General features: G+C 39.7%; 1 protein-coding gene across 7 annotated transcripts; it reads right to left on the bottom strand.

Annotated features, from left to right (window-relative positions):
- Nucleotides 1-4: 4 nt before the first annotated feature.
- On the bottom strand, nucleotides 5-22,538 carry INTS10 (integrator complex subunit 10). Of its 7 annotated transcripts, none has more exons than XM_014878334.2 (18): nucleotides 22,388-22,538; nucleotides 21,410-21,477; nucleotides 20,642-20,745; nucleotides 19,505-19,644; nucleotides 18,208-18,289; nucleotides 17,154-17,294; nucleotides 16,571-16,742; nucleotides 15,979-16,148; nucleotides 12,320-12,453; nucleotides 11,417-11,573; nucleotides 10,709-10,791; nucleotides 9,706-9,858; nucleotides 8,422-8,530; nucleotides 7,975-8,054; nucleotides 7,351-7,513; nucleotides 6,212-6,305; nucleotides 2,242-2,319; nucleotides 5-381 (listed from the first exon to the last, which is right to left on the bottom strand). In XM_014878334.2, the coding sequence occupies exons 1-18, from the start codon at nucleotides 22,514-22,516 to the stop codon at nucleotides 225-227; spliced, it is 2,214 nt and encodes a 737-aa protein (XP_014733820.2). In that variant the 5' UTR covers nucleotides 22,517-22,538; the 3' UTR covers nucleotides 5-224. The 7 variants fall into 7 exon arrangements, with proteins under 7 accessions (XP_014733820.2, XP_088019937.1, XP_014733818.1 ...); XM_088163811.1 differs by having other exon boundaries at nucleotides 7,435-7,513; XM_014878332.2 differs by having other exon boundaries at nucleotides 11,417-11,570.
- Nucleotides 22,539-25,405: the final 2,867 nt, after the last annotated feature.

Raw genomic sequence — 25,405 nt, 5'->3', positions numbered from 1 at the left:
AGACTTCTGAAAAAAAAGTTTTATTTATTATGTTTGATCTACTCACATAAGAAAACCAAGCAGGAACAAACACTGAGTAGTGTTTGTGTATTGCAGAACCTGTAACTTACAGGGAACTTCTTGACTCTCTGAACAAGAGATTTTCCACTGCTATGCTGCTTGTTCATACAAAGAAGAGCCTTCCCCTCTCTCCATAAAAGACACTGCATCAGGATCCAGTCCATTCAAGCAAGACTCTGCAGCAGCAGTATTTTCTCATTAATGCAGAACCTATGCAAGACCACCATGAGATTTTCCCCACAGCGCGAGACCTGGCGCTCCATGGCCAGGCGGAAGTCTTCCTTCACTCCTTTAGTTATACCCCGGGTAACTGTGTGGTGCCTTAAGGCATGGAGGAAAGAAAGACAGACAAAATCAAATCATGGTTATTTAGTGAACTACAGTCATTTAGAAGATACTGCATGTCACTTACTATATATTTACAGTCCATATCTGAGTTTATTTAATGAGAGTCAGAGCCTGTGCTATGCTGTTTTTAAAAAATCACGTTTAGTAGCTTACAAGTCTTTCAACAGCTAGAAGCTGCAAAAAAAATCTATGTTCTCACTGCTTTGACTATGATTGCTGAAGCGGAAAATGATGTCAATCTTTTGATAACAGGAAAATCTATTCTCCTAACCCAGCAAGTAGAGAGTTCTCCTTGCTTGGGGAAAGGAATTTTTTTTTCCTCTCTACCTTTGCTGCCCAGGCTACTTCTTCCCTGTAATCACTTCTATAAATGGCTGGGGTTGAAAGAAGAGCAAAAAGATGAACTTGCTTTCTCTGGAGCACAGGTGCCACCATAAAGAGCAGAGGGCATCTTCTACCAGCATCAAAGTTCAGGAAGGAGCTTTATAATCCTGTGGGCACTGATAATGCTGTGAGTAGCGAAAGTGAGCACTTCAGAAAACCCAAATCAAGCCAGGCTGTGAGTCTTCATCAATAGAAACCAGCTCTTACGAAGATCCTAGACACCAGGCCAGGAGTTACATTTACTCTGAACACAAGTTCAAGACTTACTTTCAAACAGAACAAAGGTCCAGCTACTGAGCTAGCTAAAGCAGTGCTGGCTGGGGAAACTTATGAGATAATGCCCTGTTAAAGGCCATTTTTATGAACAGTTCTTTGTTCTCACGCTGGCCTCAACTCCAACATCTTGCCCTTAAAACAATGTTCTGCAGCATCAAAGCACTTTACTTGCACTGGTCCAGAACTGGGTGAGATCAAGACTTTGTAACATCTACCTGCAAGCCCTACTTGGGAAGGGGAGAAAAAGACATGCCCTGAAATGAGAATCTTAACACTACTGAAGGAACCAGCATAAGTTAATTTAGAGAGAAAAGCATAATGCTAATACTGAGATGAGTCCTGAGTGATGGGTAAGAAGGGAAAAGCTGGTCCAAACCCAGCAAGCCTACTGAAAGACAGAAAGAAAATAAAAAATAAAGGGTGAGGGCATCTGTGCCCATCTAGAGATGCTGGGAACAAGGAAGCAAAACACCTCAGAATTACCCTCACCAACAATACCACCCACCTTTCATGTAAATAACTCTGCCAAAACAGTAGAGACCTTTGCAACATATGGAAAAGGCAAAGCCTACTGGGCAATTCCTTGGTGAGCTATGCTAAGTGAAGCAAACCTGAACTGAAAACAATCCAGTATATTTAGAGGCTATGGGATAAGTCCTGTTTTCAGTCTTTATTGTCTTAAATTGCTTGTAGTTAAGTGCTAAGGTTAGTTACAGCCTGAAGGAGAATATGCAACCTACAGCTACTGAGCGATCCAGCAACACTTTGGAAGATGTGTGTTGCATTACAGCTGGAAAACACAGAACAGAATTCAGAACAGCCTAACTGAAGAAAAGTTGCTACATTTGGATCCAGAAACCACTACCTTGAAAATAAAGGATTATACTCTTGCTAATATATGACTGAACATAAGTAAAACTTTTGAGGATTTCTACATTATTGTTTAAATTCAGTAGCAACTACTAAATTGAAAGGACACGGATACTGGCAACTTATGGGAAAAAGAAAAGTAAATGTTATAATAGAACAACATGGTTTGCCAGGCAATGTAGGCACAAATGAAGAAATAAAAGAAAAAGATAAATATCGAGTAACAAATTGCTGAAAACCATGGGCAATAAAACACGTTGACAAAACACAGCACACTATGAGCAGGGTTTTTCCACTTGGTACCTGTCAGCAGTCTGTATGCTGGGCTGTAGCACAGGTATGAATTCCTGCTGCAGTAACCCCATGGGAGGGCTAGAGGTCCTTTAAAAAACAGCAAATAGCAGCATTCAAACACCCACACACCAACTCCCCCTCTGGTGCAAAACAACTCTCAAAAAAAGGAATAACGGAGAACTAGGGTGAGCTCACGCAGCAGTATGACCACTGAGCAGCCAAAGGGGTGTAGGACTCTAACAGCATTAAGCATGCAAATATCCCCAGATTTCATTGCAAGGCTGTTCTACAGTTGTGGTCTAAATATATACACATATTTTTGGACAGTTACAGCAGGAGAAGACAGCAGCAGGTGCAAAACCAATACACAGTTGTACTGCGATGAACTATCACAGCTCTTCAAGGAAGCATGTCAGTTGGAAAAGATTTAATCAGAGGAGCAGTGCAGATACCACAGCTTCCTTCCAGTACTGGCAAGAGCATGTCAGCAAACTGGGAGAGCCCACAGCTTGGAGTTAAGGGATTGGCTGCTGAGCCCAAGCCGAGTGCATGCACAGCGGGTATTTGCCAGGTTGAATATATGGTGGTATTTGTTAAAGGTTGCCCAAGTATCTTTTCATTAGCCCACAGCTGGACTTTTCCACCTTTACAAATTCTAACTGCATATAAAAACAGCTGTTAGAGCATGGCACAATGCCAGAGCACAAATGCCCACTCAGAGCAATCTCCTGTTTATGACCAAGGCCACAGGAACTAACCACCAAAAGCTGTTTCAGCTGAAAGACAGTTTGTCTATCCCAGGAAATTAAACTTTTATCTCTGTGTGCTATCTAGAACAAAATACTAACCTAACAGATTCGGTCTAGAGCAATACCCCACTTAAGGAGAAGAGAAAGGAGGAATTTGGTACATAGGAGAGAGGTTTAGCTTCCTAACCTAAGTCTCTTATAAAGTCATCTAAATCTTATTAGGCACCTGAGTAGTGAGTGCACCATTCACTCCAGAGATGCTACGCAGGGAGCAGAGAAGCAAAACTCGCACTTAGTTTACTGTAATTCTGAGTTAGGTGCCTACCTTCAGATCTCACAGCTGGGCATTTGGATTAGCATCTACAGTTTTTATTAAGAGATGTGGAGCTTATAAAAGTCAAAAAAGATGGGACATTTAACACTCTAATACGGCTACAATAACCTGAAATAAAATATCCACAAAAATTATTCAATCAAATGAGGTAATTCTTCAAAAGTTCTTGGCATGAGTAAGTCCAGTACTTGCAAACATGGACACAGGAAACAGAAAATACAAAGGACCAGCAAGATGTTATTGGTCCCAGAGTGGCAGATGTTTGCAAAAGGGATTCTGTGCAATTGTGTCTTCATTACTGCTTGCAAGATCTGCAGTCAGAACTAAGCATACCCATGCGCAGAGATAAAAATTACAGTTTCAAGATACTTTCTTTCACTTAAAGCAACCTTCTCTGTCCTCAAGGAGAGATGTGATGGGAATACGAGTAAAAGGAAGGACACAGCTTTCAGATCAAGTTTATGAAAATAGGTAGGCTACGATTAGATTAATTAAAGTAAGATTTATCAAAAAGAGGAGCAAGATATTAAGCACCAATTTCCTGCATATTGCTCTTTTCCTCTTTAGGCTCACCAGCTAGCACTGCCCCTACTGACACGAATATCAGATAAATTGTGAAACTTGGCTTTTCTAGAAAGGAGTTCAAAAGCACTTAATGGTGCTGGATTCAAAGCTCATAGATCAAATCTTGTTAACACAACACCAAAACCAGAATGAGCTGGCTGTATCACCAGTTAAAACCAAAACCATGGACCTTCTCGTTCCTACACCGGATGCAAGCAAAGTAAATATATATATATATATATAATATATATATGTATATATATTTTGCAGAACCCAATTGTATGTCTGCAGACTACCAAGATCTTACGTCATCTTTTGTAAAAGCATACTGCAGTTTCCTTTACTGAGTTCAGAAAAATTAGTATCATTTCCTATGCAGTATAAAGTACTTAGAAAAAAGTATGGGAAGAAGAATGAGGAATTCACCTGGGGAGAAAATGCCCTGTAAGTTATCAGACTAAAAGCCGTCCTTATAAAAGACGTAAGATATCTGCAATGCATTTTGTATCCATTAAGATGCAGGATTGCTACGTTTATGCTGAGAAAAGATCAGACAAAGGAACAACTGCTTTATCTTTGGCCTGTTGTGTCAAACTCCGTCTTTCTGAGCATGAACGAACAGCACCTAAGCTGTCCCTGCTAATTCATGGGAAGATGGTGCAGCAGCTCATCCAACCAGAACCGGTGATAGTTCTGAGAGATGTAAGCAGTCAGCAGATACTGAGCCTACCATTGTCCCAGGAAACAGGGCTACACTGGCACACTTTATCAAAAACCCCAGCTGGGGGAGTCTGTGAGCTAACCAGGTCAACACTGGTAGATGACAGCATCCCTGGGCCTCACAGCCAGTCCAGCTAAAAAAATATCTGTGGTACCAGGGGAGCAGATAGCTCCGACCAGTGGCCTACACCCTGAACTATCCCTTCCATCGGCTCTCTGATGAAGTGCTTCCAGCCCTACACAGCCACACAAAAGACGCTGTACACAGCTTTTCCAGCTGGACAGGATATTTGACTGTTTTGGCCCAGTAAGCACAAAGAAATATTCTACAAGCCTTTCCATCATTGAGGAAACATCACTGATCAAAAGGATGTCAGAGAGATTCTGTCCTGCTAGAAATATTTTTCACTACCTCCTTCCTGACTGGGGCGGTCAGAACAGAAAGTAACTGCAGCCATGCCAATAAAATGGAGTCAAGAGAAACAGCGCTGAACTACTGCAATGAAATGGAGACAGCAGGTAAGAAGTTACCAGATGGAGTCTTCAGTGCTAAGCCCTCTTGCTGGCAAAGCTTATTACTTAACACCATTTGTGGTGCAGCATGCCCTGAAGCTTGTTTTCGTACAGCTGGTTACAAGCAGTGAGATATGTACGGCAAAGGTAAGAGTTTGAAAATCTAGAGCTTAAAAGAGAAAATTCTCCATCACATAATTAAGCATTTGAATTTCTACTTTTCCGTATTTCATTTTTTTACATTTCCTTTTTTGTTGGTTACCTAGACCTCTGGAAAATCTATTTATTAGTTAAAACTTGGATCCCACTGTCTCATGTTAGGCTCCCATTTTGAAAACTTCAGTCCATTTCTAGATAAAGAATACAATGACCCAAAGTGGAATTTCAACAAACTTTAAGCAGTCTCCCTTTTAGGAAGCAGAATACTACAAGTTCTCATAAATAACCATGATATTCCAACACATTCTGCCACTAAAACCCTGCAGCAGATAGTTTTGAGACAAGACTGAACAAGTAAGAACACCTAGGAAGTTAAGCCAAAGTACTAATTTACTTCAGCATCTTGCAATAAGCTAAGCAGAAGATGACCCGGTAATTCTATCAGAAAGGTTACTGGAGTGTAGCTGGAAGTGTAATTTAATTTATATTTTATACCGAAGTTTTTCATTATTCAGTGGTCTTTTCATAAATTTTGTTCACAAATATAAGCAATATAGTGCTTTCTGCTCAGCATTACTCTTCAGCAAAATTATTAACAACACCTTGCACTCATGCCTAATTATTTGAAGAATTCCTGCAAAGTGCAAGTGGCTACGTGAAAGAGCACAACTATGATCACTTTAACATCAATCACTCCAAAGCAAATGCCACATTCAGAAATAAAGTCCTGTAAAAGCAGGAATTAAGCTGAAGAATCCCCCAAAAGAATACACAGATCAGCAAAAGAGTCAGAAAAAGAAACTCATTGCCTTGTTTGAACTCCTTAAATTTAAGCTCAAAGACATGACAAACTATCCAGAAGATAACATGAAAACAAGGACAACCAGAACATTTTTTTTTCTTTGCCAAAGAAAACAGTAAATGTTTTTTTTATTCTTACTTGATCAACATTGCTTGATTTGGCAGCAGTTCCAGATGAATTTTCCCTCCTTCCTGTGTTCTTAAATAAGCAAATTCCTCCAACATATCAATGTCTGAAGAAAACGTTAAAGACATGAGTAGGGAAACAATGATTGAGAGCATTCTTCACATTTGAAGCCACATTGCTGAAAGGAGAGTCAAACTGAAAAGCTATTGAAGTACCTCATTATTAAAAGTGATAGAGAAGATCACAGTATGTATTCCTAATTTTCCACAAACTGATGAGAAATGGCTTTTCAAAGTGAAGAAATCCATTAGTTTCTTCCTCTGCTTCTTCATATGTAGTCAGAGGTAAAGAAGGCTGATCTCAAAATTCTCTGGGTTTTACTTCCTTTTTCTGCACTGCAGGTTATGAAAGCAGTGCAAACTGAGGCTGCATCTGAAGCAAGTGCCACCATGGTGGCACATTATCACCCTTTTTGGTTTTCTATTTTGATCCCTTATTCAGCTGCTTATTTTGTGTGTTCTTTTTTCCTGTCCTTTAACACCACAGCTTTTTTAGTTGTCTCAGATAGGAATTAAACCTCCCCCAGTTCCTGAGACCCGTGGCTGGATGTCTATTTAGGTTAAACATTAAACTGTTCATTTGTGTGTATGATGATCAAAATTTATGTCAGATACCTGAATAGATAAATCAGATGTGCTTTGCATGAACTTTGACACAGCTCATTATCTTACTCAACCCAAACATATAACCCACAGAAAGCATTTCATAAACAAGAGCCAAAATCATTCAGCTCTGCATCACAGGTACCACTTCGTCTTTTTTGTTAACAGCCTTGTATATATTGCCCTGTATTTCTTAATGAAGAGATTGCAGTCACTTGCATGAGCAGCCAGAGCTGTTGCTGTTTTTCTGAATGGAAATGAAATAGAGGTGTACTTAAGGGTACTCTCAAGTGCCAGGGCAGGTGACAGGAGGCGTATTTACACATTGTGTAAAACGGCCATTGTGTACTGAGCCTAATACAAGAGGTTTTCATGGTATGAAAATAAATACAGAATATGATTCAGGGAAAGAGGTGCTATTGAAACTAACAGTTTTTTCAACACTACAGCACAGGATGTGAAAGACATTCTTAGTTAGAGAAAGGATACTTGTGACATAGTTGAAAAAATTCTCATACTGGAAGTTTCCTTGCTGGCAGATTTTGTTGATGGCTTTCAGAAACAAGTTCTCACCTCTCGGCCACTCATGTTGAAGCAGAACAACTACGTGGCCCAGTGCCATATCATCTCTGCTGTCTGTGAAAGCTCTGAGCTTCAGGGAAAAAAAATTACATTCAGACAATCAGGAAATACAAGTTGCTTTCAAAAACATATAGGATTTATCTCACCTAGATCTGCGCAAATACAGAAGTTCTTTAAAAGCATATATTAAGGCAGAATGAAATACACTTCTAAAGTAGGCTGGAAATTTCCAGCTAAAATACCAAATCCTCTCCACTGACCTGTAAGAGAAGTCTGAACTGAGACAAAAATTTGGAGATCTGTTCTATCTTCTCTGCTCAAAACTAACACAAATAGAGAAAAAAAGAGAAAACAAACCCTCCTCCATCAACACTCCACTCCCCTCTCCAAAAGAAAACCCTCCCCAACCCATTTAGGTAAGAACGATTGAGGCACAGCCCTCCAGTCACAGCAGTGGGATATGGCCATGCAGTTTCAGGATACATAAACTAAGCCTTAACGACAAGAAAGCTCCAATTGACCCTATCTTACCTTGAAACAAGCTAACAACAAATGAAGGCAGTAAGGCATGATAGCTCTACTGGTACATGGCCAAAGCTTCAAATCAGACCCTGCAACAGAACAGCTCTTTAGGAGTCTCACAACAGGTAGGTTGAAAAAAACTGAAATGGAGCAAAACAAATCCAAAAGTACCACATGTCAGGTAGGGAGGAAAGCGTTGAATGTAAATTGTGACTGATTCAAAATGTGAAGTTAAACATTTAAATTTTTCTTCTTCACTTCTCTTTTCCTGTGGTAGGACATTGCCACCAATATACTTTAAAAGGTGCAAGCAAGAAAACCTCAATACAAAACCAAGAGGGAATAAAAAATTTCCTCCCTTTTCATAATACAAAATGAGAATTATTATATACTTAACCAGAACACATCAACTAAAATTCAGCTGACACTGAGTTTAGGGTAATAACAACTCCATACCTTTCCTGAATTTTGACTTGACTTTAGGTTGCTCCTCTTGTACTTTACTTCCTTCTTGTATTGGAAGTAAAATACAGCACATGAGGTCAAGCACTTTTTCACATGTTTGCTGAAAAAGAAGGGACATGATCATGCTAAATTTAAATTAAAGTTCTTAAATATTCAGATATGTTAATAATGAATAAAAATTTCAAACACCACAAGAGGAAAAAAAACCCACAAAATTCTTTGCTAGAACTTCAGTTGACTTTATACACAGTACAGTCTAGTTAAGCAAAAAGACTTAGCTGTCACAAAGCAACCTCTGAGAGCCTACATACATCATTTTCATTGTGAAAACATTGTATTGGCATTCTTAATTTCAAGATAAATTAATTAGTAATTAATTAAAATTAATAATTAATTTCATTAATTTCTTAATTTTAAGATCAATATATCTGCAATCAAAAATTATTTTGTTTTGAAGATTAAGTTTTTCAAATGTATTCTTAGAACAGTTTTGTAAAATTTCTTCTGTTCATGGGAAAAATAGAAAGGAAAATGGCAATCTGACATGATGGAAATTCAATTAATTTTTATTGCTATTTCCTAGCAAAGGTCTGTGGGAATATATGATCACATTTCCAGTGAAAAAGTATTAAAGTAGAAGGGACAAAAGCACTTGTCCAGCAGTACTAGGATGACGTTAGATCCTAGACAGAGACAGAGCCTTTATTGTCAGGGTTGACACTGACTGAACTCAGACCATCATGCACACCTGCAATATTAAAAACACAAAATATGTATTACAAAAGTAGAGCAAGTTCAGAGGTCAGGCCAGACAATATTGTTCTGGTGTCTCTTATATCATCAGTTAAAAATTAACTCTCTTTTAAGATGATCACAGAAGTTCCTTTACTTTTTCTTTCCCCTGCCACATGAAGCCTGTACCTAAAAGAATTTCCCCTCGATTTAAGGAACCAATTAAGTCAAGTTAAGGAATTCAAATTAAGGTTACATTTACAGACAACTCAAACACATGTAGCCACAAAAAATAGTAACTAATCCCCCAAAGCTTCACTATTAAATAGATTATACTCATATAGATAAAGAGCTGCTAATGGACAGTCAGTTAATGTGGCAGGAAGTATAATTTTCCCAGTAAAGCATGGATTTTTCAGTAGATCCTGCCTTATGTTTGATATCTTGCTGAAAGCAGGCTTACAGGAAAATTCGAAAGAAAAAGAGAAATGGGAACCACAGCACCAGCTGATGAAGGCCCAGCGTGTGGAATGCAGTACATACCCGATATTCTCCAAGGGCAAAGTGGCACGATGCTAACTGGATTAGTGCTCTCTGACTTTCTAAAGATCCTTGTCCTGTAATTTGCTGGGGAGAATGAGAGCCCTGAAGAGCTGCCAAGTGATGTAGACTGCTAATTGCTTTTTTGTACTGCCCCTTTGGAAAAGAATATTTTAAAAAACTGTTAGGGTCTTTTCTACACAGTAAGGTAGAGAGATAGAGAAAAAATTCTCTTACAGGAAGCTTTCAAAATAGAGTGTGTCCAAGTAACAAGCCTTCAAAATTTTAATCTAAACTAATAACCTCCAGTGATGAGTTGTGTACAAGATTGTAGGTCAATCATTTGCAAGGCAGTCAGAAGATGAACAAAATTCTGCTTTAAAAAGCCAGTTTACAAAATCGTATTTGTAACTGAATCAGCTAATTATATTCTTGAGTTAATAGTTATTATATTTAGACTAATAAAGTTTGGAATAGCTCTTGTTCAGGCACAAGTAGAGGCAAAAATAAAAGATTCCCAAAGTAAAATAAAGAACAAGCTTTCTTCTGTAGAGGGTATTGGAATGAGCACAGTCAGCCTTATTTTTGTGGAGAAGTAAAGATGTTAACAGAGACATGTTAAAACCTTTTACTGTTTGAAATTCTGATTGTGTTCCAATATAATGCACTGACAGACTAATAAAATGCACTTATCTTCCATAACACTATGTATATATCCACTGATCAAAACACGAACATGGATGCCTTTTCCACATGCCAAAATTAGCTGGACTCAAACAACCACTATTGGGACAGGAATATCCAAAGCAGAGTACCAAGCTTGTGGTGCAAACAGTATAGTTCTATCCCCAGAAGAGTCACACTTTAAGGCATAAAATCAGTAGACACTATAAGCAATCAAACTGGCTAACCAACTAATTTACAAGAAGGAAGTAAATTGCTATTTACTAGAAGGGAGACCAACACAATGGTGGTGTTTTTCCTAGTTTATACCATATTTTTTTACCTGGTAAATGATCATGTCTGTAAGAAAGATTCTTAACCAAAGCCAGGTTTCTGTCTTCCATGACAAACAAATTCTGGTGAACTCTGTGTTAAGTGGTTAGAGAAGAAAAAGTAAAAGAGAATAAGAAACATTGCACAGCTTTGCGTTAAACATCAATAATATATATTACAAAACTGAATTAAAAAATTTTTTAGAAAGGGTAAGAATAAGAGGATGAAATCCTTCACATATAGGATACTCTCTTCCTATACACTCATTTTTTGATTATGCTTCTCTTCACAGTGTCCAACAAACCTAAAAGTAGCTAGGTGGTACTGTTCACTTGCTTTTTAGAATTTCTTTTGAAGATTATCACACCAGATATTATCAGAAAGGGAGACACAATAAAAATACATGTTCTTAATAATCAACTAAAACAGCCATTAGCAGCACATCCTCAATGTGCACTATCAGCCCCACTACTGAGCAACTGCTCCAAGAGAAGTGGGGGTGAATAAGCAAAGACACATCAAGAATGAAATGCAATACAGGAACAAAATATTCAGAAATGCAACAACTGATAAAGCTTCTTACTAAAACTTCTATCAGAATTACTCAGGACCCAAAGCAATTTCAATTTTAAGGATTCATAATGGCAGGAATTCCATTTCAACAATAACAAAAGTGATTTCTACGCAGGGCAATGAAGTCTACATGCAACTATCTTACCTTTGTCAAGTGATTCCAGAGAACAGAGCAGCTCCCAGCTCTCTCTTGCCAGTTTGAAACTCTCTAATACTTCAATGGAGTTTGCAAGATCAGCCTTATTTACTGTAATATGGCGACTTCTTGCCTTCCCAGAAGGATCCTCATCATCTGAGCTCTGCTTAGAAGTCAGTATAAAACACATAAGATTAACTTCTTAATTTATACTTATTTCAGAGGACTTTATAGTCACAGAAGTTCCACTGAACACAAGAAAACAATTATATATAGAGATCCTAGTTTAAGTAGCTTTAGGTGATTTTTCACTTTGCTTGTTCAAAGGTTGGACCAATCTGGTTTGCTGCCGAGAACTCAGTGACACAATGTGATGAGCAGTATCCCAAACAAATTTATTCTGTTAAACGTGGTGTACCACCACTGAGCTTCAGCCAGATTATCTACTGAAGTACATACACACTTTACACTTTATGACTCAGTTTTAAGCCTACAGTGGCACAATGCAAAGGAAATCCTTGTATTCTCTTTATAGCAGAGAAATTCTATAAAATAGTGATATTCTACCATTAAAGAAATAGATATATTGACAATTCCAATCATGAAAAGTCAATTACTTTGGAAGTTTACCTGTAGAACATCTGACTGCTACAGTGACTTTTTTAAGTGCCTTTGCTGAACTCTTTCAAGTTAAAGCATTCACAGCAGTACATGCATCTACAGCAATTGCTGCAAAAATGTTTTTATTCTTGCTGGCTTTAGAAAAAGAAAAGTTTTAAAACTGTGGTCATAAACAGCTAATTCAGGGTAGCTCTAAAAATATGTCTTTTACATCTATGTCAAAAACACCGTTGTCTAAATTCCAGTAGCAATGCCATTCTTGTAATGAATTATAAAGTTTACAGAAGTTACCATTGTTTTTTCTCTTCCTTCAGCAAGTTTCCTTTTTTTGTGTATGTGCTTGTTACGATCAATATCTGTATCACCATAGATGTTGGGTACATCCTCGAGAAGAACCAGTGGAGTTTGGTTTGGAGCATTTGGACCTGGATTTAAAGATAAATTAATTCACAATTGCCTTAAATTGATCTGAAAGGCCTTATACCTACAGCAAGCTGGTTTTTCTTTCCTTCACAAGTAATGACTATGATGCTACAGAAAACAACCTTAAATTAAGTCACTTAAATTGTTTAAACTGTGCTGGTAAAGCAGTGGTTTCCTCAAAGCAGCCATACAGTGAAGCTCAGAGTGCATTTAGAAGACATCACCAGAGTATGATTGAGAGCTTCAGAATATTTTTGAATTCCTTTCTTCTGGAGTCACAAGACATACTCAGGCAGCAGGTGTTCTCTGATCAAGCATTATTTGCTTTTATATAAGTGAAATTATTCAATAGATGAACGGCAGAAATGGCTCTGAAGTTAACAACCACAAATACAGCAAATCACAACAACATTCTCAAAACATTTCTCATGAGAAACCAAAGCAATATGCTGACAGGTACTGACCCCACAAAGAAGATTGTGTATTTTATGACAAGACTTCCCTAGCAGGATCACTCAGTGTCAGCTTTGCCCCCACGGATTTTAGAAAACAGAATTAAACCTTTAGTTGACTGCCAGAGTTCATCTTCACTCCCAAAAGATAGAAAAGCCTCATTTTGAAACACAGAAAACAACTTCCACTTTCGCTGGTGTCACAGAACATGCAGCAGGATCTGGTACCTATTATTTCACACCCCAGTGCTTAAATTTCACTAGACATAAAATAGGAACAATACTTCTTAATCTCAAACAACATTGATACGTGATCACTACTGAGACAGCTTTCCTTCAAAAAATATTTTCTCCTTCTGCACAGTCAAGTTGCATATACATGTGCGAAGTTCAGTCAAAGAGAAATACAAAGGAAAGAGGAATCCTTTAATCTGTTTTCTCTTTCTGAAATCTCTGCCAGGTAAGACAGTAGTGCAAACAAGTATTTTCAGTTTGTGCATTTCTTCCATTTGCAAAAAGAAATGAGGCTAAGGCCTCATTCATAACTGCAAAGAACTAATTTGAGAATTTAGTAGAAGGACAATTCATTTCATCTCTTGACATACAAAAACCACTTCTGTTAAGCTTTTCCCATCTACTCAAAAGTGTTGCATAAGGAGCTCACTACAGTAGAAGCTCCGTTAGAACGAACAGCCAATCTGCTCTAACTAACAAATACAGGTCAATAAAACCCACCACAATAAACAGGTCAACAAGTACCACTATTGAAATTGCACCTATAGCACACTGCAATCACCTCTCCTGTACCATCATGTATTCCACTGCGTCAGAATCTAACCTGTGCAAACTGAGAATAGAGGCAAGACATAACACAGAAGATTCATATGTGCTTCTCATGGATGCAAAGTACCACAGCTGGGATGCTGGATGAGCTTCACCACTAGAATCTCAAGAGCTGCCTAGTTCTAATACCTGAGAAGAAAAAAAAATGGGTTTTTCTTTTACTCATACTGACTTAAATTAATGCCAGCTAAGTGTTTTGCTTTCCAAACAAGTGTTCTCTTCCCAGCACCAGAAGTGCATTGTAGTCTTTATTCCAAAACCTCCAGTCCTAAAACAAAAGAAAATCCATTGTCACCCTTGACTGGGGATGCAGACCTTCCCTTACAGTACTGAAAGTTACACAGGCATACAATGAGCAGCGTTGTGTTTTTCTGTCTGAGCTCTAGAATCTAATCTTGCAAAGTTTTTAACTGTTTTCTAGCAGACAGTGTTATAAATAAACCCCCCAAACCATCAGCCCAAATAGCAACTCCTGCCTGCCAAGCCTGGAGGCAGTCTCAAAAGTTATGAGAGGCGTGAATTGCCTCATTCGATTCTAAGGTCTCCAGCAAAGCAGATACAAATTATGTAAGAAAAATGCATGGAACAGTTTTTCCTCAAGAGGCTACTTGCAAATCCACACACATGAGAAGAGAAAAAGATCTAATTCTCACAGATGAGAAGACAGCATTTCTCTCTACGACATGCTTCCAAAATATGTAGGATTCTATATTTCTACAGTAAGCCCTCCAGAGAGAAGGAGGAAAAATTCTAATGATAGAAAAGATATGAAAGGCACTGAATACCATTGGACTTCAATGCTAAAGCAGAAATGAGTAAAAGATGTCTTGGAAATACTTTCCTGACACAAGAAAATGACAGAGGGTACCAGAAAAGTTGCACCAAAGGAACTGCACTCTGTGACCTCAGTATACATTCTTCTTCTGGTGGTTCAAACAGAAAATGTGAGCTTTGAAATACTCAATTGTACAACTTAGAAAGGAACATTTTCACTAGTTCTTTACTTCCTTTCTTCTTTAACTTGGAATCAAGCAACTAAAACTACACGCATACCTGAAGTATCCTCCTGCCCACTATAACTCTTCTTTCCCCTAGATAGAAAACAAATCTCCACTCATTAGTTTATTAGTTCCTGTATTGGTTAAAAATTACTCTATGTCCTTTGCATACCAGTTGCCATGTCATTTGTCCTCTGAGTTCAGCTATCTACTATTGTCAACTGACCACCCAACACTCCGTACAGTTGTTTAAAATCAATCATTTGTATTGACTACTTTCTTACTCAAATTATCATTTGCTCCATGCAGAAAAATGTGATGAAACTTATGATCACAATACACAGAACTAAAACTGTAATTTTAACATGAATCAACAATTGCAGTATTAATAAGTACTAATTACCTATGGTGAAAATTGTTATTGTGGCAAGGAATTTCCTATCACATTATTAAGAGCTGAAATTTCCTCTTTGTGATACTGTTTATTTCGGTAAGTTCTAAACAAAATAGAGCTTAAAAAACTTTCCTCAGCTTCTGGGCCACCCCTGAAAAGTCCAATCAATCCCAAAAGAAGTAATCCAAGGTGTTCCAAGCAATCTGTTATGTCCCAAATTCAGATGTGAGTGGGTAGGAAAATGCATAGGCAACATAAATAAATTACAAATTCATTACAAATTAGGAGTAATGTGCAAAACACCCCTCAAAGATTATGCTTAAACTATATAAAGAAACACAAGTTGGAATCTTGTGAATGTCAGGTAATCTTTTCCTATTCAGCTTTTATTTGCTTAATTACAAATTTATTGTGTGTTCTCAATGCAGAAATACCTTCACTTATTTTGACTGAAGGAAAGCAGGAAAATGTCAGCTTCAAAGAAACAAAATCAGAAGAGAAAATGAATAAACATTATGCTCATGGAAGAGCAGGAATCAGCCCTAGGAGTGTTTCCTTTAACATCTGGTCTGTTACTTTTCTCCTTGCTAGACAATCAACTGCGGCTGGCCAAAACTGAAACCAAGCTAGACTGACCTTTGGTCTGATCCGTTACACACTTTTTACAAACTACTGTTGGTAAGATTAATGGCTTGAGAGAATTATGAAAAGTCATAACAATATATAAATGTTGCTTTGTGAGATGACAGTTTGAAAAGACTAATGAGGAAAAGATCTTTAAGGTATTAGCAATGAAATCATGAATGGCTCATTACGGAAGTTGAAACATTAGAAACTAACCTTGAAAGAGTGATGGCTGGATGTTGCTGACGTACTGAAAAGCATTTTTAAAGAAGACCAACATCGTGGAATACACTACTTGATTCTTATATTTAATGTGGGCTTCACTATCAAAGTTACTGATGTATCTGCAGAGATCTTTCATTCGATTCAAAATGTCACTGTAACTTCTGAGGGGAAGAGAGATAACAAGAATTCAGGATGTTACACTGACTCTGCAACTAAAGAAAAGAATGCATAGTGAATAAGAAAATCTCAATGTTTCTGCTGAGGATATCCCCCAACATCAAGTCAGTGGAAGCTGGGAATACATGCTAGTGAAACTTCACAAAACATTTACCATGTTTCTCTTTACTGAGGCACATAGGGAAGGTTACTCCACAGCACTACAGTGCTTACACATGACTTTCATAATCAAAAATGATGCTAGAAACTAATTTTAAAGTGCTCTCTAGAGCCACGTTTTTGCTTTATATTGTACAGTCTTTGGAAGAAAAGCTGCTGTGAACTTACAAAAAATGTTCTTGTGTTAAGAATTAAAAAGCCAAATTCTCCATGAGAGGAAATATCCAGCAAAGTAGAGCTTTCTTACCTTCTTCCCTTATCCATTTGCCACTCACACCTCATTCCCACCACAGACAATATTTTAAACAGTCTCTCCCAAGGATCTGCAATCTGGGATGACTTCTCTGTGAGACCGTCTATTACATATTTCTGAGAGCTGCGCTTGCTTGGAGACATAATATCAGAGGAATCTTGTGAACCTAGGAAAACCAGCACATTTTTCTACTTATTAAGAAATCAAACTGATTTCTTTTCAAGAAAAAGACACATAAAAATTATGTTGGAGCTTTCAGGGTAACCATTCTTCACACAGAAAGCTAACAGGGAGCAGCAGGCATTTTTGCCTCTTTGTGCAAGAGAGCTGATAAGCTGGATAAGGACATCTTGGACATTTTGTCCCACCTCTCAGACGCTGAAGTATCATGAGCATCATTACTAAGTAGCTGAAGCACCATTTTGGTATTTCAGAATCAAAGAACTAAGAAACACTAAATACTACTATTAATCCTTGTCTATGGGATACATTACATAAAAACAATGCATTTATTTATGGACATCAGTGATACTAAGACATATTCTAAGAAAGCTTGATTTTGTAAAAATATTCTTACCTTGATACTGACTTTCTGTCTGTGTAGATCTAGTTACGTAATTAATATAAAATTCTGCTGCTTTATTCAGATATTTATATAACAAGCTGGCAGGAAGTCGTACATCAGGGTTGTTAATTATCAGAGGAAGAACATCACAAACTAAAATAGAAAACAAAAAATCCTTTAGGTTTGTGGGGGTTTGTTCTATTTCTCCTAGGTAAGGTTTCTCAATCAGCAATGGCAGCCTTCATCTCTGGCTGACCATACACCAGAAAGAACCTCACATGAATGGCTCTGTCTTGGGTACAATGCAAAAATGTGCATTCTATCACCATCTGTTGAAATGTAGGAGGGGTGGTGATCCTTATCTCTGTGGGAGATATCTTCTGCTGATGTGCCATCTGATAAAATCAGAGGAATAATCATTGTTATCTTTTCACAACCCATCCTTCCTCCAGAAGATATATTCTATTAATGGGCCATTAAGTCCTATTGTATGACTGATAAGATTACATCATCCCATTGGGAGATGCTCCAGCCAGGGGCAGGAGCCAAGCCTTTCCTACCTAGATAAAAACTGGGGTTTGGAACGCGAAGGCAGCCCTTTCCACTGGATCCCAGAGGAAAGTCGGACCTTTTCCACATCATCACTGGACCTTCAGAAGAAAACTGAACCTTCTACACTGCTTCAACTGAACCACATCTGTCATCCAGGAGGACTGCAGCCACCATTTATACGGACTGCTACCAACACCCTGACTGACAGGGTGTCAGGTTGTATTCTGACTCTGTCAGTGGTTTTTCTTTTGTATTATTGCATGTATTTTATTTTTTCTCTTTTTTCCTATTAAATTGTATTACTGACTTGGAGTCTCTGGTTTTGCTTTCAAACCAATACAGGCTCTAAGACCGATTTGTACCATATTATGGTCAGTCTGGATTAACATGGCCTGAGCCTCTTCTCACTAAAACAGTTTTATAATCATGGTATAATGAAAGAAGTTTACTGAGCTCAGAACCTTGCCATACTAAAAAATTGCATAGTAAAACAAGAACATTAGTATTTTCTTACCAAATAATTTTCTAAAACAATTCACTGGAGATTCTTGGTCTTCAATACTTTCAGCGTCTAATAATGTTTCTCCAAGGCCTACCTGTGTGAGCAGAGGTGAAAATCAAACACTGGACCAGTGGTTTTAGAGACTTTTTGAACAGCAGTTCAGTAGGGCTGAACAATAATTCAATAACAATTCTATGGCAACACCATGTGCAAGTCTCCAAATATATAGTGTTGGGGTTTGGATTGTTCCCCTTTTCTTTCTGTGGAATTTCTCCCATTGTTATGCTAAGTAATTGTGGCTACACCTTGAAACAACAGATAATGTTCTCTCGTAGGGGGGTGGGTGGAGGGGGGGGGAACCGGAAAAGGAAAGGTGGATGGGGGGTCTGGAGCGGGGGACTCTCTGCTCTCTCACTTGGCTCGTGAGTGGGAAGACAGCCTGGGCTCCGCTCTGGCATCTCCCCCTGCCATCCCAGCACTGAGATCCACGCTCCCTGCCGTTGGACGTCGCTCTGTTGCTCTCCCACCTCACCCTACTATCTCCGGACACCCTGCTGAGCACCACGACCAACACCGTGAGGGGGAGTCACTTTCCCATCCCCTCTTACCCCTGGGCCGCGGCCGCCATCACCCAGCCCTCTTCGACTGCGCAGGACCTGCCCTGCCCCCACAGCACCGGTAACAGCACAGGGAGACGGCCTGCGGCCAGAAGGGACTGGAGCGGGGCTAGACTGTTCTGTTGCCAATTTTTATACCTGTTGTTTTTGTTCTCTGCCTTGTTGAATATCAGTAAAGAACTGTTACCCTTATCCCCAAACCTCCTGCCTGAAGGCTTCTGATTTGGACCTAAAATAATTAACAGGGAGGGGGGTTGCATTCCGCATCTCAGGAAGGGGGCTCTTGCCTTTCCTTAGACCATACCTGTCTTTCAAACCAAGACATATAGTTAAACTATTCACACTTAATAGCAGGTGAAAAGCAATGTCAGAAGATAGCAAAACAAGACCAAGAGAAAAACTGCATATGAAACTGTGTCAGTAAAGACATGCACAGACAGGTGAAGGCGATATATGACTGATATTCTTTCATTTACAAAAGCAAGGATTGTTTTAGTTGCTTCCATTTGTATTCTGCCAAATCCCTTCCTGGTGGTAAATTCAAGATATAGCAGCCTGAACTATTAGCCACAATTAAACATGAATAAAAAGACCCACCCTCTCATTAAGGCAAACACATTTCAGCAAAATCTCAAAAAACTGAGTGCCAACATCCTGAATAATTACTATGGGTTTCTCTTCTCTTCTCTTACCCCATGTTGCACCACCGTCTCTGGGAAACGCCGCAGAAGTAGAAGGAGCATTTCTGCCCTTTCTAATGTGTTAAAGCACTGCTCGGTTGCCTTCAGGAGCATTTCACACTGGACCCGACCAGGAAGGGTCTCAAATAATCCTTAAAAATAATAAAAAAGAAAACATTTAACTTTTGTGTCTGAATTGTAAAGATGACTGAAAAAGCATAAAAGACAATCAACATCACCTTGCTAGGCGGAACATAAAAGGACCTCCTTATGCTTTTTCTGCTTTTAATATACACACCTGAAAAAAAAAGTCTGTTTCTTTCAGAGAAGACCAAATAAATATTTATCTGTAATAGTGTTTCTTTGGGTGCAAGGAACTTGAATCAAAAAGTAAGACTGCTAGTAAGTGGAATGCTCAAAATCCTAATACTTAAGTATTTGACATTTCAAGATGCTTTCTCAAAACAGTTCATTTATTTTTTTACCTACATTCTACTTGTATAATTAATGCTTTCGTTACTAAAATGTAAGGCTTTTTCAATTTAAACATCCAGTGAGACACTAAAAAGAAACTCGTATATTCTCCCTGTATGTTTTATGTATTCACTCTGAAAAACACACCCCATGAAAAATCAAATGTTTTCTTAACTGGAATTCTTAAGACCTTCTGAAGCATGTCTTCAAACAGCAGATTATAGTTCGTCAGGTGTAAATCCTGCTTTCAAAACAGCCTGTGGTTGCCATCAGTGAAAGCCAAGCCCTTCTGGACACCATTCATTTTTATATCCCTCACTACATAAAAAAGAATTTACCCCATTTTTACAGTCATATACTGTTTTCTGCAATCTCTGGGATGATGATTTTTAAGTCCCATGCCACTTATTTCCTATTCAATTGCTCTTCTATGTGCTTCCTGTTCTGGCAGAGTAAGCCTACCCATATCAGAGACAAAGCAATAGGAATCAGCTTGTCATGTCCCTTCGTTTTTCCTAAGCCTAACACACCAAATGAAGTCTCTAAGACTGAATTGAGGGAAATAAACAAACCCTGCAGTCCACAGGCAAAGTTAGAAAAACTGACATTTATTTGCCAAACTAGATAAATAATCAGAGGGCTTATCTTTAGATTACTTCAAGACAGAATCCTTACCTCTTAAAAACTGTGTCTGCTTGTCCTGGGAGTCATTCCTTAACGCTGATGTAATAACACTGATCTCCCTCCATATAGCAGGTTGGTCTGGAAAATTCACAAACCTGTAACAAAGTTTAAGGCAAGGAATGTACAGTGATCTCAAAATCTGTCTCAAAGATAAAACCTTCCCATAAAAATATGGTTTTGGGCAAAATAGAAAATAAAACCTTCCTTTTTACAGTTTATTCTTAATTAATTAGACCTTTTGTGTTTAATTTATCCGCACAGGTTTTCAAAAACACTAAGTTTATAATTTTGGAAATCCCAATATTTATTTGTCCATGGAAGGGCAGTGCAGCAGGTGAAGGGTCTGGAGCACAAGTCCTGTGAGGAGTGGCTGAGGGAACTGGGGTTGTTTAGCCTGGAGAAAAGGAGGCTCAAGAGTGACTTTATCACTCTCTACAAGTTCCTAAAGGAGGGTATAGTAAGGTGAGAGAGTCAGTCTCTTCTCCAGGCAACCAGTGACAGGACGCAGTTTTAAGATGCACCAGGGGAGGTTTAGGTTGGACATTAGAAAGAATTTCTTCACAAAAGGGTGATAAGAATTGGAGTGGGCTACCTAGGGAGGTGGTGGACTCACTGGATGTGGCACCTGGTACTATGGTCTGGTTGACAAGGTGGTTTTTAGTCATAGTCTGGACTCAACCATTTCAGAGGTCTTTCCCAAACTGATTCAATGAATGGGGCATCTGGGATAAAGGTAGAATTCTAGCTCTGATTACTTACATGTCATAGAGCAGCCTGCCTGCAGATGCTGTCCTTTCAGCATTCCTCTCAATAGTGTACATCTCATACTGCAGGATGCAAGAACAGAACATCAGCTTTCCCAAATACATTTATCAATTCACATTGTCCTTCACATCAAATCACATTAGTCCTCCCACTCTAAATAACTGCCCTCAATTTGCCACAGCAGTCTGCATAGCAGAAAATTAAAGGACTGCAACATTTGCTGGAGAAATTAGAAGGTGTATTTAAACTATTTAATCACACATTAATTTAAGCATAAAATTCTGCATGACAATATACTTAATATTATTAACACTAAAAATCTTCTAGTAGCTAAAGGAGGCCAACAGAAAAGTCAGAGGACTCTTCATCAGGAAGTGCTAGGACAAGTAGTAATGGGTACAAACTGGAAGAGGGGAACTTAAGATTATATATCATGAAGAAATTCCCTAGTGTGAGAAGAGTGAGACACAGGAATAGGCTGCCCGGAGAAGCTGTGTGTGCCCCGTCTCTAGAAGTGTTAAAGCCCAGGTGGGATGGAGCTCGGAGCAACTTAGTCTAGTGGGAGGTGGCTCTGCCCATGGAGGTGGAGTAGGACTAGATGATCTTTAAAGTCTCTTCCAACCCGTAACATTCCATGCTTCTGTGAACACACTGGCTTAACTTTTACACGAACTGAAAACTTGGAATTCAAAGAGTTCTTTGACCAGGGTTTGCACCCAGACAAATGCAATGCAAAGACCTCAAGCTGCCACAAAAGCCACAATCAGGAGAGGTAATTTAACTAATAGAAATAGTAGTAAAGGGTTTTCTATTGTTTTTTAACTGCGAAGTCACCGCGGCACCCAGCAGCCCCGCCCCCCTCCGCCCCCATTGGCCAAGCCGCCTGTCAATCAAGCAAGGCTGCAGTGAAGCCGCGAGCGGGAGGGGCGTGGAGCCCCAGTACCGAGCGTGTGCGACAGCGGCGGCGCTCACTTGTATGTTGAAGTCGGCGGGGTAGAGGCTTCGCGCTGTGATAAGCCAGGCCTTGGCCGCCCACAGGTCCCCCGGCACCAGCTCCCGGGCCCGCTTCACCAGGAACTCACAGTCCCCCTGCGCCGACATCTTGCACCCCGAGCGGTCCGGCTCCGCCCCGGCCGCCGGGCGGCGCGCATGCGCCACGGCGCTCCCGGAGCTGGGCTCGCCCGCACTTCCGCCCCACCCTGTCACGGCGGGCAGCCGAGGAGCGCCCTCACTCGCCGGTGTCTCGCAAGCGAGGAAGCGATTATCCGTCTGCTGGGCCGGACCGAGTCCAATCACTGATGTCAGCGGCAGTGGAGAGCTGCCTTCCTAAAGCTGGTGTTCCTGCAAGTCAAAGCTCATTTTGAAAGTCTAAGGCACTGCTGCCTGGGCTAGTGCTTCTCTGAAGTTCTTACAGTCCACTACTAAAGTCACCACAGCCAAATAAGAAGGAAAAGCAGGACCTTTCACCACCGATGTGCATCCACCTTTCAGATGTTTGGAACTGAGTTTTACTTCTTATCATTAGGTTTTAGTGTTAGGACCCTGGATTATAAACATAACCCTATATGTTACTTAATAGGAATTTGCTGTTTCTTTCCTTGTCACTTTCTTGTTTGCTCATTTCAAGTAGGCTCTTCCTTTCCGATGTTGCAAAAGACCTGGCGGACTTTGCACTTGGGGACTTCCACTGATCAAATCCATAAATCTACACATTTAAGAGTTAGTACAATAATCCCTTCAGCAAACAGTTTTAACAGACTTGTAACCTCTCTTTCAGGTAAAAGGCAATGTCCTTGCTTTTCTGCTGAGATGACTGTGGCCATTCAGAGAGGTGACAAAGTCACAGCAGAAAGTAAATCTCCCATAAGACAAGTGCCTCCTCTTCTCCTCCTCTTGCTATCAAACTACGAACTGCAAATGGCACAGTTCCCTAAAAATGGCCTGCAATCCCCTGCAAGTGCAGCAATGTTCATCACTGGGTGGTGTGTAGGTCCACCCAGAGCTCTTCCCCATGTGCCTGTGCAAATGTACACAGCCAAATTTGATTGAAGAATAATAATAATTTATAGTTTTGCATTATGGGACTGAGTATGGTAATAAAATTATGTATTCCATCTCTTCAGAAACTGCCCAGCAACAGCTGATGGGCTGGTTGGGGTTCCCCATATGACAGAATCAAGATACTGCAGGAGTGAAATGGATGGCAGGGGATTACCAAAAGTTACTTCTGAAAATTAATGGACGTGTGATGAGTGCCCTGAAAAATTGCCAGTGCAGAATCACCCCTAAGACATTAGCTAGGCAGGGAGACGGCAGTTTTTGAACCAGTTTCACAAGGTATCCTGAAAGCAAGATGTTGCTGTATTTAATCCACTAGGCAAGGAGGAATACTTCCAATAAATTATAAACACCCTTTTATCTTTTTTTTTTTTCCTTGTGCATCCTCTGTGTGTTTCCTCAGGATGTTTGCACATCCTTGTGCATTTCCTTGTGTGTCCTCTGGACACTGGATTTTTATTTATTTATTTATTTTTAAAAAGCTGTAAATAATCCGGGTGGTTTTTTTTCTTCAAATGAAGTACTGCTGCCTCTGCGGAGATTTGTTGAATCCTTGCCTCCGCATTCATAATGCTCCATTGTGTTTGCCAGTCCACTCAACCCTTCCAGGCGAGGCAAAGTTGAGAGTCCACTTCTGTATGATACAAACAGCATAACTTGACAGAAGAGAAGAAATCTCAAGGGGACATAAACAAAAGTGGTTGAGGCTTGGAAGAGTTTAAACCTAAGAAAATACTTACATTAAGACTGCTCAACCCCTGGACTTAAGAGGACTTGTTTTCTCTGTGATCCTCACATAGATACAAGACAGGCAGCAGGATCAGACTTGCAGGGGATTGGGGCAAGTGATTCCACTGAGCAAGCAGGAAATACCACTGATGTTTCATTTGTGGATGAGAGGAAGAGGAGCAGTGTGGTTCTTCAGAATATGTGCACTGTGTCTGCAACAGGTGACATAGTACTATTATTTGAAGGTACTTGGAATGTAAACTACAGTTTTTAGCCAGGCTGACAGTTTAGAGCCACTGCTGTACTAAACTTGAACTACCGATGTGCCAATGGCACTGCGTGCTCATGTCCCATTCCAGGAGCCAAGTGTGTAGGTGGTGTTGGGGTTGCGCCATGCTTGTCAGGGTCTGAAGCTTCCTGTCCAATTAAAGTAGCATTCCTGAGTTCTTGCCCACATTGTGCTGTTTTGATTTCCACAGTGCAAGACAAGCTGAATCTCAGCATTTTATCCAGATAAGTGGAAGTGCACACAGCCTCCTTCCTGCAGGAATACAGGACTCAGCTGAAATGCCTACATGAGCCTTGTTTTTCAGGAAGAGGCTTCATGACCTTCTATAGCAGGAAAGAGGCAGCACTTCACCAGTGGTGAAGGATGATTTTTCCCTGGGAAGATCATTCCATTTCTTCAGGAAGGCCTGTGAGTAACAGAGATAATGCTTGCCATGGATTCAGGCAGTTTAGCTGATGCAGCACAGGGACAGACACATGATCTGTGCAAAGGCCATATTGTACGCTTTGATGGTAGTGCTTAGAATTCCTTCTGCGCCACAAAAGCAAGTCTTCACGAGCCAGGAGAGTGGAAAGTTTTAGGCTGGCACTTGGCAGTGGCAAAGGGCTTTGAAGGTCATTCTCCACCTTCTACATTTCTGGATCAGTATAATTCCAGCAGATAGCATCCATTCTATGTTGGATTTCCTGGCTTGGTGCCATAGGCTGCTGTTACTTACACAGGATTGGTGTATTAACAAGCCCTAAGGACACGTAGGTTGGGTTTCAGGTATGGGATAAAGCAGTCTACAATGTGGCAGTGCAAAAGTTGGGATAACTGCTGTGCTAAATGGTGTGGGCTTGAACTGATAGCCACTCCTTAGGCCTGGGGAGCAGGAGTTGATGTCTGGCATGGGTAAAAATGAAGCTAGAGCT

This window comes from Sturnus vulgaris, chromosome 4, assembly GCF_052056855.1.
Source record: "Sturnus vulgaris isolate bStuVul1 chromosome 4, bStuVul1.hap1, whole genome shotgun sequence".
In the NCBI taxonomy this organism is placed as follows: domain Eukaryota; kingdom Metazoa; phylum Chordata; class Aves; order Passeriformes; family Sturnidae; genus Sturnus; species Sturnus vulgaris.
The sequence above is the reverse complement of the archived record's forward strand: the minus strand, read 5'-3'. Positions and strand labels throughout refer to the sequence as shown.

Coding starts and splice junctions, on each gene's coding strand:
- INTS10 (XM_014878334.2), bottom strand. CDS start 22,516: ATGTCGGCGCAGGGGGACTGTGAGTTCCTGGTGAAGCGGGCCCGGGAG. Junction 20,746..21,409: donor GGCAGGCTGCTCTATGACAT/GTAAGTAATCAG, acceptor ACTTTGTTACAG/GTTTGTGAATTTTCCAGACC. Junction 7,514..7,974: donor TGTTGTTAGCTTGTTTCAAG/GTAAGATAGGGT, acceptor TTTTCCCTGAAG/CTCAGAGCTTTCACAGACAG.